This window comes from Arvicola amphibius, chromosome 5, assembly GCF_903992535.2.
Source record: "Arvicola amphibius chromosome 5, mArvAmp1.2, whole genome shotgun sequence".
In the NCBI taxonomy this organism is placed as follows: Eukaryota; Metazoa; Chordata; class Mammalia; order Rodentia; family Cricetidae; genus Arvicola; species Arvicola amphibius.
The window spans coordinates 128,067,154-128,082,204 of NC_052051.1; the positions used below are offsets into that span (position 1 = coordinate 128,067,154).

At 43.3% G+C, this 15,051-nt stretch overlaps 1 protein-coding gene across 1 annotated transcript; it reads left to right on the forward strand.

Moving 5' to 3' along the window:
* Window positions 1-1,654: 1,654 nt before the first annotated feature.
* Window positions 1,655-2,596, forward strand: LOC119815893 (zinc finger protein 474-like). Its single transcript, XM_038332227.1, has one exon. It carries the CDS (start codon window positions 1,655-1,657, stop codon window positions 2,594-2,596), a length of 942 nt encoding a protein of 313 aa, XP_038188155.1.
* Window positions 2,597-15,051: the final 12,455 nt, after the last annotated feature.

The following is a 15,051-nucleotide window of genomic DNA, read 5'->3' on the forward strand; positions in this document are numbered from 1 at the left end:
TTCTGAGTTTCATTTTCTGTGCCGATCACTCTGTTTGGGGCCAGCACATTCTTTCGTTGCCACGTGTGAACATCGCTGTCTCAGGAGCTGTCAGAATGAAGAATCGACTCCTTCTCCATGCCAGACCTGAGTTGATCCTCTAGACTACAAAGATTCAGGCCTTTTGGCACCCAAACACAGGACCTTGGCTCAGATCTCACAGCCCTTTTTATCCCCCACAACGCTTATAACTGGGGTTTTCATGTTACGAGCCTAATGTCGTATATTTGCTGACAATGCCGAGCCTCTGATCAGGTGCCTCCCTGGGACCTAAAAAGATGCTCTTAAGCTCCAACCCTGACTCAGTGATCCGGGAAGAGAACGAGGCCTGAGATTTCTGAAAACAACCTTCCTCAGAATTAGGTTGTTAACCCACAGTGAAATATACTCATGATTTTCTTCAAGATAAAAACTCCTTGTGCTTCTGCCCATAGCAAGATCTCATTATGTTATCAGTCTTTCCTTCTGGTTTATTCTTTTATTTTAGAGAAAACCAAAGATCATGTGTTTCTTTCTTTACAAAAACTGGTTGCTGAGCATACACACATAAAATAAAATAAATATGATATGTAATAAAAGAACATCAATGCCCAAATATCTTAGTCCCAAGGAAGGTATGCAAGTATCAAATGCTGGTTCCATGAATATTCAAAAAGCTAATGCATAGTGTCGCCAACAATACTTGACACATTTAAACGAAATTTGTTTCACTTGTTAAATAGTAAAACGAAAAACAAAAAAAAAACATATTTTTTTTGCTTTGTAGAACAGTCTGAGTGTCACCTAAAATATTTGACACATTCCAACAAAATTTGTTTGACTTTTAAATAGGCTTAAAAACAAGGTTTTTTAAAATTATTTTTAAGAAACATTCTGAGAAGGCTGTTGTTTTCGCAATTATCAAAGGGGTCTCGGGCACCAAAGGGTTAAGACTCTGAAGGAGGAGGTCTGTGGGATCAGGAAGGTTTTCTACAGGGTCTGTTGATTCCTTTAATTTTTGCAATTTACTGTTTTCTCTTTTGTGGCAAAGCCATCCTGTACTCGGCCTGTTGGTACCTGTCATCCGTGTCTATGGGAGGTCACTTTCAAGCTTCTTTGTGTATAATTTTGCTCTCCTAGTTTCAATATCCTGCCTGCAGTTTGTAAATCAATTATTCACATTTGTGTCGGTGTTTCTTGAATATTTATAATGTGCTGGTTACTGAGCTAGCCAAAGAAACCACTTGGCCAGTTTAAAAATACTGCATATTGCCTTTTATCAGTTTATGATCTAAGGTGTGTGTGTGTGTATGTGTGTGTGTGTGAGAGAGAGAGAGATAGAGACAGAGAGAGAGAGAGAGAGAGAGAGAGAGAGAGAGAGAGAGAGAGAGAGAGAGCATATAGTAACTTCTTGATTTATGCTCCTTACAGATCCTGGAGACATCTGAGGCTTGATGGGGACTTTCCAACATTCCAGACTGCTGTCCTACAATGAAGCTCTGAGTCATTGACCCAAGTACTGGCAACAACGTGGAAGCCCAGGACAGTCAGCGTCATGCACGGTCAGTCTAAGCAGCAGCCTAGAGCTAGCGTGGCCTAAAACTCCAGCAAACGCTAGAGAAAGCCTCCAGTGTTCATGGAAAGAGAAAAGGAAAGGATTCCCAGCCAATCTCAACAAACTTTCCACCGCTCCAAAGAGCCCACCTTTCTTATCCATCAGGGTGCCCTGCCTAGTGACTCTCACTTGACCCTTCTGCCAGAAACACAGTGTGAAGATCTCACCGAAAACATAAAGACCAACACTCAGAAAAGGAGACCCGGAACAGCGATACTATCAAAACACCCAAATAGAATTATGTCAGGGAACCAGCCTAGCCCTCCGGTGATCCCATCCCGCAGGCCGGGGTTCCGGATATGCTACATTTGTGGCCGAGAATTTGGTTCCCAGTCGATTGCCATTCATGAGCCCCAGTGCTTGGAGAAGTGGCGCATTGAGAACAGCAAGCTGCCCAAGCACCTGAGGAGGCCAGAACCCTTCAAACCACAGCCCATCGGTGGCAGTGGCTCCTACAGCCTTCAGGTAGCTAACGAGGAGGCATTTCAGAGTGCGCAGGCTCAACTGCTCCCCTGTGACTGCTGTGGCCGCACATTCTTGCCAGATCGTCTCCTGGTTCACCAGAGAAGCTGCAAGCCAAAAGGTGAGAATTCCAGAACGCTGGGCATGGGTGGTCCTGATGCTCCTACTGGTCTCAAGAAAGCTTCCAGTGGCGTTCCAGCCCGACCAAGGACTCTCATCTGTTACATTTGTGGCAGGGAATTTGGCACACTGTCCCTTCCTATCCATGAGCCCAAATGCTTAGAAAAGTGGAAAATTGAGAACGACCGGCTCCCTAGAGAGCTGCGTCGGCCACTGCCTGAGAAGCCCCAACCTCTTCCAACTGCACAGCCCAGCCAAGAAGGGGCAAAAATTCCAGATTCGAACTTAGAAAGGAAAGGCGGCCCAAATGTACCCACCAGTTCCAAGCAACAAAGGAACATGGCGGCCCCGAGTGAGGATAAGGTAACTGACGTCATATAAGATGAAGGAGGTGGACTGGGGACCTATTGCATCTTCAAAAGGGATGAGAGAATTGTTCCGAGCCCGCCACCTGAGCCCCAAGAATGGTTTCTCTCAAAGTCTTTCTTGTGTTTTAAGGTGGTCTGTCCAAGTGGATCTCCTTTTGGACTCCAAGGGTCATGTCTCTTTTGGCAAAGTAGACCTAACAACAACACACTTGCCTGATTGGTTCATAATCCTCTTCAGTCCTACGGCCTTAAAGAGATGGACTCCCCCCCCCCTCTGATCCCTCACCCCAATAATCCCTGGGAGAGACTGTTACTGAAAATGAGTCATTAATGCTGTGTCTACATTACAGAGATATAATTCCCATTCCAACAGCCAATGTTTATTGCTGGTTTATTTTAGTCATCTACCTTAGGAATTCAGTTTTGGCAATGCTGGGTTATGCTGTTTGAGTTTATCTTACTAAAATAGAATCTGTGTCAAAAACCCCAAATGACTTTAGCAATAATTAAACATTGGGGCGCTTGCTAAGTCTATGTGCTCTGCAGATGCAGTACGGTTTTGTTTAAGGCATACATGTTATAAGCGGTGGTGGGGGTGGGAGGGTGTTAGCCCCAGGACGGATTCTGAAACAACTAGCTATGCTTGCCTGGATCCGGGAAGTGCTCAGTTCTGTGCTGTTCAGTACCCTTTATGGAAACCCTTCATAGGGTTGGGTCCCCCAACTTCAGTCATTCTAAACAAACATGAACTCAGGTATTAGCCAATACAGTGAAAGTCCTGGGCATTTTAGTTGGGGTCTCACTACCAGTGGGATTGCATGGGGGTCCTTATGGAGGTGACTGAGTGAACAAAAGAGCATGGTGTATGCTCTCTGTCCTACCATTAAATCGTGACACTAGCCTGTCACATCTTACGTGTCAAACCTGTAAGAGATAGGGGGTAGTCTTTTCTCACGGCGTTTTGAATTCCAAGAATGCTCCAAGCCCCTAATCACAGCCTCCTGACAGCAGCCTTTGGCTTGATAATGTTTTTAAATTAAGTAGTTTAAAGGGAACAAATGTTATTCATACTGAAATTAAACTGGAGTCATAGAGGCACATCTTTTATTGTGATCTAGTTTCTCTTGCCTTTGCTTTTTTATTATTTTCATTACTTTGAGGACTGTCTAGTCTTGCTCCTAGTTCCCATGACTAAAAATCATGAACTTACTGGTTTTGAAGATTCCATGGCAGTGATCCTAAAGCAGGGAAGTCCGGTTAACAGACTAGGCAGCTTTTCCAGTGAACATTGAAGAGAAAAAAAAAATCAAAACGACTAGGTTCTTTGCTTGATGAAAACCCAAATGCTTAAGTGTGGCATGGGCTCCAAGTGGGTTTCATAAACCCAATCTGCTTTTTCCATTTCCTGCCTACTGCTTTTCTTCCAATATGTGTGGGGTCTGGAGTCAGAGAGTAAAAGAGTCTGTGCCACCAATCAACACAACCCTTCCAGCATTCTAACGTAGAGCCTGCTGCCTGATTGCAGGCATTTACTCCGAACATTCTCATTACAGATCTAGAGCTAGTGAGGACTATAGGCAGGAATCGTGTGCGTGCCTATGGTTGTAACACATACATTGTGCTCCAGACTGGCGTCAACAGGCTGAGCACAGCATGCTTCCCCTGTCACCGCTGCTAAAAGAGACTGACGGGGCCCCATGGTGTCACAAAAAGACACCTTCCTTACCCACCCAGTTCTCTGGAGGAGTAAATGTCAGCAGAAGCCAGTGGTGGCTTCTCCATGATGCCTGTATGTATGTGAGGGTCCAGGGAAGCCCCTGGAGGACTAGATTGTCAGTGCACACCCAAGCCCTCCAAGGTCTGGCCTTGCCATGTGTCAGTTAAAAAGTAGCACCTATCACTATTGTCGAGGACCAACTTTGACTGTATTCACATGTTCCAGGGTAGGAGCGTGAGGATTAGAATTATTAAGCAAAAAGGAATGGCGATAAGAGAGAAATGAGAGAAGAAACACAGAACAGCATGGAGATGCACATTCAGTGATAACTGAACCGGCCTGGTTTATTTTCTACTTGCTTACATACAGCTCTCCAAAAGGGGAGAGGGGTGCAACAGACTTCATTAACATGATAAAAGGGATAAACAGAGCATCTCTGACCTTTGGCCAAGATGGAGCTGATACATGTCTATACTCAAAATACTAATTAGCCAATCTAGGTCAAGATGTCTTGTTTTGTAGCCACTTGTTGTCAATAACTTTGAAAGAGCAAAACAAGTCCGGACTCTCTGACCTCTAGTCAAGGTGGAACCAATGCACATCTGTGGGACCTGACACTCTGTTACCCATTAGCTGGTATATTTAGAGCCTCAGTGAAGACGCTGAAAGATCATCTAACCAAAGGTTCATATTCAGTTTTAAATCAAGCTTGGGTTCATTAAAATGAAGCACATTTTAGATTTCACTAAAGCACAAGATCTTTTGGAATTGATGGATGTTATCTGAACCCTCAGGCACTGCTTTCGAAGTGCACTCAGAAGGAAACCTTTCCTGCCTAGTGAACCATGCTTTCTTGGTTTCGTCTCTTGAAAGTTTAGCTTCTTTCTACCATTTGCAATTTCATACCATGAGTCACTGTTTTCCATAGAACGCTGACCTCTACATCCTTAGATTCTGAAGTTGTATCTGCCCAGGACGGCTGACGGAAGTGTATGTGCCTTGCTTTGTGCAGCCTGGATGCCTGCTTCATCTTTTTGCTCTTGTCAGTTGCAGCAGAGTTTTCCTTTGGAATTCTTGATCTGACTTTGGAGTCACATCAGTCATCTTGCCTGATAGTCTCAAGAGGCTCAACCTGAATTCCAGAGAGGAAAAATAAGTTCACAACAACAGTCATGGTACTGGGAGCACAATTTGCTCCAACTGGGTGGCAGTGACTTTTTCTGGCCAAGCGTAGTATTGCTCAGAACATTCCTCTGCTGTAGACTGGTCCTGCCTTCCCTTAGGATGCAGCTGCTGTTGTTTACCTTCTAACAAAGAGAACAAAAATCAATGCCAACAAGAGAGAGATCTAAGGTCTCCCGGGAGATCTAAGTGGGCATCTTGCTTTGTCCTTATATGAACTCAGATTCCCTTGCTACGTATGATCTGAAATACAGAACCAAATCTATGTTCTTTGTGATCTCACAGAAAAATTGTGAGGTGCTCTAGCAACGTTTAAGAGGAATAAAACCCTGTGTGGAATGATGGAGAAGCGCGATGTCCTGCGGCTGTTGTCTGCCTCTGTAGTAACGAGCACCACTGTGGTTGTCCGGGGTCCATTGACTGACTCTGTGTTGTAACGACCACCATTGTGGCATTTCCTTCCTCCAAAAGAAGAAAAGTGTGGATGAGCTACACCTAGTTTAAAACTGTTATTGACTTCACTTGAAGTTTTGATGCACAGTGTGGAAAAATACAGATTATTATTTTGATTTTACTCTCGTGTTTGCTTAATCAAGTATTCTGATCGTCATTTTGTAAGTGATTTTTCTAAGATCTCTGCCGAAGAGTAAGGTAGAAGCTATGATTATTCCTTATGTTAAAACGGAAGGAGGAAATGTCAACAGTTGGGATCCTTTCAGAAGCTGATTGCTACAGCCTTTCAGTTAATTGGAACACGGGATGCTAGTTAAACACATAATTATAGACCCAAACACAGTCTTTGCCCAATGACTTTCACTAGGTAAGGCTGGCTGGGGTGGGGGGTTTTATTGTTTTAAGACTTTGCTGATAGTACATGAACAGTTTTTAAAAACCCTGCCTTTACTGCCTTTTCTGCAGAAGACTGTCTCTCTGAATGTGGCTCTGGGTACTTTTGGCATCCCCAGGGCTCAGGTTTCACCCGAAAGCTGCTCAGCCGTGCCACTAGCATCTGGTGCTGCCATCTGCTGTTTTCTTTTAATGTCGTCTGCGCTGTCAAATATGCGACTGCCTCTTTCTCCTTTTAAAAAATATCTATTTTATTATTTTTAACTACGTGGATGTGAATGAGTGTGTGTCTGTGTGTACATACGTGTATCTGAGCAAAGGTACCCAACGAAGCCAAAGGGGTTCAATCCTCCCTGCAGCTGAAGTTACAGGTGTTGGTAAGCTACCTCCTGTGGGTACAGGAAACTGAATTTGGGCCCTCTGTGAGATCAGTAAGTCCTGTTAACTGCTGAGCCATTTCGCCAGCCGCTACTCCTCTTTTTTATTTTGTGTGTGTGTGTGTGAGCATTTTTCTTTCACGCATGTTTACCTGGTTTGCTCAGAGGTCAAAAGAGAATAGCAAACCCCCAGGAACGGAAGCTACAGATGGTCGTGAGCCATCATGCACATGCTGGGAATCGAACCTCAGTTCGAACAGCAAACAAGAACAACAAATGACCTTAACCACAGAGTTGTCTCACCAGCTCCTCCAGCCCCCCTCCCTTTTAAGTTCCAAAATTTTGAGAAGGTACCATTGTAATACAACCACAAACTCCAGTTATTTGGTTCTATGATTATATTAGATGTGAAGTTAGAGGTGCTGTTTTCTGAGGCAAGTATCTCACTCCTTGGAACAAAATATCTGATGGGACCGTCACAACAAGGAAGGCAGAGCAGAATTCTCATCTCTGTGAATGCGCATCTGTTAAGCAGAAAGAATATGGGAGCTTAGGGACAGGAATGAAAAAATATGAACCAATTTTATTCAGTATTTTATGTATGCATCCATGTTACTATGACATCTGCCTGAGACAGAGTCATTTATGAAGAACATTCATTCTCACATTCTGCAGACAAGACAGTCCAAGATCAAGGCACCAGCAGCACCACTGTCTTTAAAAGAATGTTCTCTGTGTCCAAGATAACGCGGTATGCCGCTCCTCTGGAGGGAGCAATGCTTGTCTTCACAACAGGAAAACAATGGAAGAGCGAGGAAATGTTTGCTGAAACTTCAAACCCTTTTGTAAAGGTGTCAATATTATTCTCAAAGATGGAGTCCACATGGCCCAATCTCCTCCCACAGACTGAGCCTCAGTATGTGTTCCACTGAGGATGGTGGGTCAATCTGACGTTTTAGAAGGGATACAATCACTCAAACCATTGCTTTTTGTGATTAGCACTCTGTATCTTTGTGTGTATAATCTGCTTTACACTTTCTCTCATTTTCTGGTGGGAAGTTTGGGGTTAAGCCATTGCCCAGAGTTAGGTAGCCAGTTCAAAAGTGGGTGCTAGAGCCAGGTCTAAATCTGAAGGAGCACATCTGTAAAAGTAAATGTCTCTGTGAAGACCATCGGAGTGATAGAAGCAAGTGTCCAGAGGCATGGTGGAACTCGGTGGTAGGGGACCTGGGGTTTCAATACCAAGTATGGAAAGGAGGGAAGGGAACATGGTTGCCCTGCAAAGTCTGAGCAGTAGATAAGACAAAGAAGAAGGAAGTCTGCTCACCTACCAGTATCCATCATTAGACCTTGGCCCAAGCACTAAGTCGAAACTCATTCAAAAGAGGATAAACCCAGCTCTTGGTCCTAGGAGGAAATGATAGGAAAATTTGAAATATGATCATATGGTATCATATTTTGATAGCACAGTGTGTTGTGGTAGGAGGCCACATGTAGGGCCTTGGCTAGAGAAAACCTCTAGGGAGGTACTTCAGCTGATACCAGCATTAGCCAAACAGGTGTGGAATGAGGTTGCAAAGGGAAACCACACTCTGACCTAACCGTGGAACTAAAGTACCCCCATGTGGCTGGAATCTAAGGGGGCAGGGATGATGGAACACAAGAGGAAGCTGTAGGGGCGGTATCAGGGCCATGGTGATCCCTCAAGCTGCCCTCCACAGAGCAGGACCAATGTTTAGCTATATCAGGAACCCTGTGATTGGTCGCACACTTGGAGATGATGTCTGATCGGCAGAGCTTGGTGAGAGTTGAAATGTGGAAGGCTGAGGACGCAGGCCGAGGAGAACACCCAGCTCTTCAGCGGGAGCACTAACTTTAGTTGCACCATGTTCTAGGAAGGGAAGGAAGCTCTGGGGAGCCAGGATCAGTAGTTTCATTCTGGAAATGCCAAGTCAACATGCTACTGAGATATTTAAATAACTTGACCTGGGCTATATGAGTGAGTCTGGGACTGAGAAGAGAGGCCAAGGCTGGGATGTCCATTTGTTGGTTATTGGCATATATAGAAATCTGAGTGAGTATAGGAAAAGAAACACAGCCTGAGGGTCTGGAGGGATGGCTCAGCAGTGTGGAGCCTTTGTTACTCCTGCACAAATAGAATAGAGTTCCGTTTGTAAGATCCACATGGTAGCTCACAACCATCCATGGCTCCAGTTCCAGGAGATCTGATGTCCTCTTTTGACCTCTGACACCCAAGTACACACAGACATATACATACATACATACATATATATATATATATATATATATATATATATATATATATATATAGGCAAAACATCCATACACATAAAATAAAAATAAATAAATCTAAAAAAATAAAAATAGAAAACCAGACTGAAGCTGGCCCCTGAAAGATAATGAATATGCAAAGATATGACCACTTAGAGTGTGACATACACTAGACAACTGGAGAGTGTGCTCGCTCTTGAAGGTGATAACTGAGAAGCTGTCAACAGAGTAGGGACAACAGACGGCACGAGGAGAGAGCTAGCCGAAGCAGGACTGAAAAATAACTTAATTTGGGCATAGAAATTTAGCTAGGAGCCTTGGAAAGAACATATCCATTTGGTTGGAGTTGTAGAATTATAGGGACGTTTTAAGAAATTTAGCTCTCCAGCCTAAGAAAGACACAGTGGATTGGATAAAAGTCAAGGTTTCTTTCAACAGTAGGAGCTTTGAGATTAAATTTGAATGACCAAAATAATAATTCAATGGAGAGAAGGAGTGGACCGAGGAGATAGGAGAAGGCAAAGATGCTGTGGAGGAAGCAGGCTCCAGGGCCTAGGATCACCAGTGTGTGGAAAGAGGACTTTCTAAGAGGGGGTGCTTCCCCATTCCAGTAGGATGTTGGATGCAAAAAAAAAAAAAAACCCACAAATTTATCCACTGACAGTAGGAAGGTGGAGGGGGCTTCAATCTGCTTGTATGTTTCCTCAATTAAACACCAGGCAGGCTTAGCTTGCTCTTCAGTCCACAAGAAAGAGAGGGAAGGCTAGCTCTAAGAGTCTTCTTAGTGCTTGACTCTTTGTGCCTTCTGTTAAACTGAGCTCCTGAAGTCAAGACCAAGGCTCACAGAACCGTTTGCCTCTGTCATCCCTAAATCCAAGAGTGTCATGGGATGGTTTGGAAATGGTAGTGGCCTAAGGTTCTCACACTTAATCTTCTTCAGTGGCTCTAGTTCACCTGCTCAGCAGTACTGATGTCATGAAAGCCAGCCTGACCTCATAGAATGTCCTTTGATGATGCTGCCAGCTGGGCTACTTAATGACCAACTCCACATGACATTTGATCATCTTTCCTTGGGGCCAATCATGCCCGAATATCAGGGCAGCATCCTAGCATCCTGTGGCTCTCAGGTGTACAATGAACAGCAATAAGGTAACACTCCTAGCTCTTTGCTACACTCTTGACTCTGAAAGCTAACCCAGGCGAACCTGTGGATGGGTATGGAGATTGTGAAATCCTGGGGTATAGGGAAGAGTTACACACTTTTAACAACAAACTTACTATATAAACATTTCACATAAAATGCCAAGGATGATACTGATAGAAATTAATAATCCTTCCAGGAATTCGCACTGGGACACTATATTTTTGTTTGCTGCTTCTTTAGAAGGACAAATGCCAATTATTTGTCACTTCTGTGGATAGGATCACATATTCACAAGGCAAAGGCTATTTAAAATAAGTTATAAAAATCAATAAAACTATACAATGGCTATATTTTGGGCCATTGAGAAGATTCAGGGGGTAAAGATGCTTGCTGCCAAGCTTGGAGTTGTATCTCTAAGACACAACTGGTAAAAAGAGAATCAACTTCTACAAGCTGACTTCTGGCATGGATATATATATATATATATATATGCATGGATATATATGATAAATCAATAAATAAAACCCAATAATAAATATAATAAAAGTGTTAGCCAATCTTATGTTTTCATGAGCCTGCTTCTTCCCATTACCCCATTTTCTTACCTCCAGCCCCAAATGCACACATCTGTGTTTCCTAGAAATATACACTAAAGACTTTATGATTTGGAACATGATTCCTACAAATCCAAATCCCAGCATCAGCTCTAACTCCATCTCTACATTTAAAAAAAAAACACATCAAATGTAGTTCACCATATCTTGGCATGAGTCCTTCATGAACAGGTGTATCACTGTTCTATATGAGGCACAAATCCTGCTTTATGATTGTGCAGGGAGCATCCAGAGAAATTTACTTGAGCCTTCATTGTTCTTTTACCATTTGTGATATATAAGCACCACTTCTCCTTCTCCCTTCTGGTATCTTTTTATAGCCTTTACCAGTATATATTCTCTACCATATGATGTACAAGTTGTCAAAGGCTCAATACAGGAATTCGATACATTTCTAATAGTCATGTCCAGTTACCTGCCTCCGGTGCAATGATCCCATTTTTACAGTCTCCGAGGGACATATACCTCTTAATCAGAGTACAAAACCAGAAATGTATTGCTCCTAACATCAGGACTGAGGAAAATAGAGGCGCCAGGGGGAACAAGGACAAGTCACCATCATGATTGGAAAATTTTAAAGCAGCTTTCCTCTTAAAATTGGAATTGTTTCTGGCCTATCTAACATGATAGCCGTTTAAACATGAAAATCCACTTCCAACCACACTCCTGAGCTGGAAATTTTTGCATCTAAAACATAGCAAATTCATCTTGGGAAACAACTTCCTGCCCTAAACTCAGGGGGCACCATCCACACTTTTTGTTGCTCCCACAGTGGTCACTGGTTGAGCTCCTTGACTCTTGCCTGTGGGTTTCTCTCAATGTTCCTTTCTTGCTAGATTTAACTCTGTGACCATGAGAGTGAGACCGGTTGTCCAACAGATGAGCGCAGAAACCGAACATCCCAACATCCTCTACCAATTTTATTCCAGGAAAGTCCTTTTTTTGGCAAGAATATGTTCAAAAAATGAATACCCTCTAAGGCATCAATAGCAGTGGCAGGGTCTTTTTTTTAATCTCAAATAAGAAAAGAAAACATGAAATAGGAAAAAGTGTTTAACCAAGAAACCATTCCTTGGCTGGGGAGATGGCCCAGGTAGCAAAGTGCTTGACTTGCCAGCGTGAGGACCTAATTTATTATCCAAAACACCACACTTAAGAAAAAAAAAAGCCATATGTGGTGATGCAGATTTATAATCCAATCGTGGGGGAGACAGAAACAGGTGAATCCCTGGAATTCATTGTGGTCAGCCAACCTACAATGATCAGATTGAGAAATTCTCTGCACTGCAATGGGAAAAGCAAGAAAATCTCTTGAGGGTGGAATCCCATGCCTCAGAGAAGTCTTCATTTTGCAAAGAAACAAATTCATTTAAAGGAAAAGACTAAGATCAAGGTGATCTCTGCGCCTCAGAAAGAAACTGTTTGAGGTAGTGCTCCCCGGGGCCAGCACACTGAGGCTCATGTATCTACAGTCCCAGAGGCAGCAGGCTACATCTTGAGCTGGTATAAGAACTTGGCAGTGTTGTACACATGCTGAGATTTCAAGGTAGCTGTGGAAGCAGAACAGGAGCACAAATGGGGGATTTGCTGGTTTCTCTCAAAGCCAAAGACTGACATAGCAGCCAAGCAGGCTGTTCATTGACTACAGATGGTTGAATCAGATTGAGTTGAATTAGGATCCAGAGATACACAACCAAGTCATGGTTTTCAAGTTTGCTACTGAATTTGCCCCTTATGTAGCAGTTTCTTGTGCCCAAGGATGGCTTCAAACTTCCCATTATATTCGGCTGCAATTGAGATCATGTTTCAGGTTACATTCAGTGTAGGCAACCCAATGATTAAGACTGGAAGCTGTACTAATTTATGGATATTGCGATATGTATTTAGGGGGCAGTTTGATAATAAGTCTACTTCACAAAATAATAGTGGGTCCACCCTTAGGACCTTTGAGGACTCCCATCCAGCCCCAGCCGTGGATTATTGGCCAGATTTACACTACCAGGCACCAAGTTTCCTCCTGAGCAGGCATTAAGTTCAATAACAAAGTGTTTGGCCACCCACATAAGATCCATGCCGTTGTTGCACCCATAGATAATTTTAAAGGGCTCATTGCTGCTTTAGTTTTTATTGATTTCACCACCAGAGATCCAGTGTTTTGAACTGGTGACTTTTAGGAGACTCTAGGTAAAAACCAAAGTTACTGGGCAAGTAGCAAAGCTTTCTTGGCCACTGACATGTTAAAGCTCATGTCCTAGAAATTAAACATAAAGACAATTACTCTTCCCAGAGGGATCGAGGAAGGGGGAAACAGGCTGCTTAGAGTCACACTTCAAATGCTTTCAAGGCCACAAAAAGTCTAGCAGTCTAGAAAGCTTCCTGGCCTGGAAACCAGGTCCCAAAATAATCAGTCTGAGCTCACATATATCAGTGGGCAGAGAAGTCAAGAAAACATTGCCCCCACTCAGCAGAAGCCCCTCTTTGCTTGTCTTCTCCTGTTTCTTGAATAGTTTCATCTGTCATTAGCTAGGCACAGGCGAATGGGGTTTCCACCAGCCTGATACTTGCTCACGGGGAGAGCTAAAGAATATTTCCCAGGAAAAGTGGGTTAAGTGTGGTTATTCCCACTGCTTAGGGCCAGTTCTTGGTGCTGTGCACTGTCCTAGGCCCGACACAGTAACAGCAACTTCCAGAGTGACAGCATTTACACTGCCACGGAGTCACTGAGAGATGCCCTGGCTTTTCCTCCTTATATGTCCCTCGGTGCAAGTCTCATCTGAATCAGCCACAGCTGTGCCTCGGGCAGATGACTCTGCTTAGTTTCTGCTCATAATACATTGGCACCATCAATATTTAGAATACCATTGTCTTACTGGCATTTGTGAAATTGAGAAATAGTTGATTAAACCCAGATAGTCATAGACTAGCTGGGCCTGTTACTAGCCAGGCTCCATCTGAGAGACAAAATACACACAGATATAGGGGGATACACTCTCAATCCAGTTTTGAGACATGTCATGTCTATCTCGTTCATGGTCACCACTGTTTTGAATTTAAATGTTTATACTTGTATCATTGCAGATCAATGATTACAACCATATGATTGGCTAACACCTGAAAGTAGGCGTGTCTTTTGCTAATTTGCTGGGAGTTGTGACTTAGGCCAATGTTCTACTTCCCTTTTAGGATGCTTTTTCATTTCTGGTTCCCTTGGTTCTTCCTGACTTTTAGGTTTATGAATGATCTCAAGTGAACACATAGAATGGGGTTATTTTGATACAGGGACGTTATGATGCAATCCCTACACAGGGATGGAAAAGCTCTCTGTTTTTAGGAATATTTCCAAATAACATAAGTCATGTTGGGGGAAAAATCAGGTATTTAATCTAAGTACAGATTTTAGTAATAAGAATATGATTTACACCATGATGTGGTTTCTTTGGCACAAGTCTCACCAAAATGATCTTCTTATAAAGAACAGATAAAATGCCCCAGTGACAAGCAGTAAATCTAGGCCTGGTGACGGAGCTTTGCAGGCAAAAGGTGCTGACCACCAGGCTTGACCACCTGAGTTCCATCCCTGGGACCTGCACGGTGGAAGAAGAAAATCAACTCCCATAAGTTTTCATTGGACCGCCACGTGCTGTGGCATGGCATATGTACACAGTGTGGACTCACAGCTCACAGGAGGCTCTCTCTCTCTCACTCTCTCTCTCTCTCTCTCTCTCTCTCTCTCTCTCTCACACACACACACACACACACACACGAGTAGAGTTCTCTGTAATACCCTGCAATACTGCCCCCTGCCTTTTCGAACTGTAACTGTTCATTTGCAGTCACTGTGAAGCTGATGTAAGAATTTAACAGGTCGAGCCGGGCGGTGGTGGCGCACGCCTTTAATCCCAGCACTCGGGAGGCAGAGGCAGGCAGATCTCTGTGAGTTCGAGGCCAGCCTGGTCTACAAGAGCTAGTTCCAGGACAGGCACCAAAAGCCACAGAGAAACCCTGTCTCGAAAAACCAAAAAAAAAAAAAAAAAAAAAAAAAGAATTTAACAGGTCGAATAATTTTGCTCTTTATTAAAACCACGACTACAGACTTTCATTTTGATTTTTTTTCAGTGCTTCTTCATTGAGATTCACGTAACGTTGTTCTTATTTTTTCCCCTTTGGAACAATGTCTTCATCTTGTAGATGCTCTTGCAAACACACACGTTTCACCATGGTTTCCTTCACACTGAGCCATGCCGAGACTATCAAGAGATGCTTAGCCCCCTCTCAGGGCTCTCTGAAATGACTATT

Excerpts from the sequence above, each read along its gene's own strand:
- LOC119815893 (XM_038332227.1), top strand. The coding sequence starts at position 1,655 with ATGGAAAGAGAAAAGGAAAGGATTCCCAGCCAATCTCAACAAACTTTC.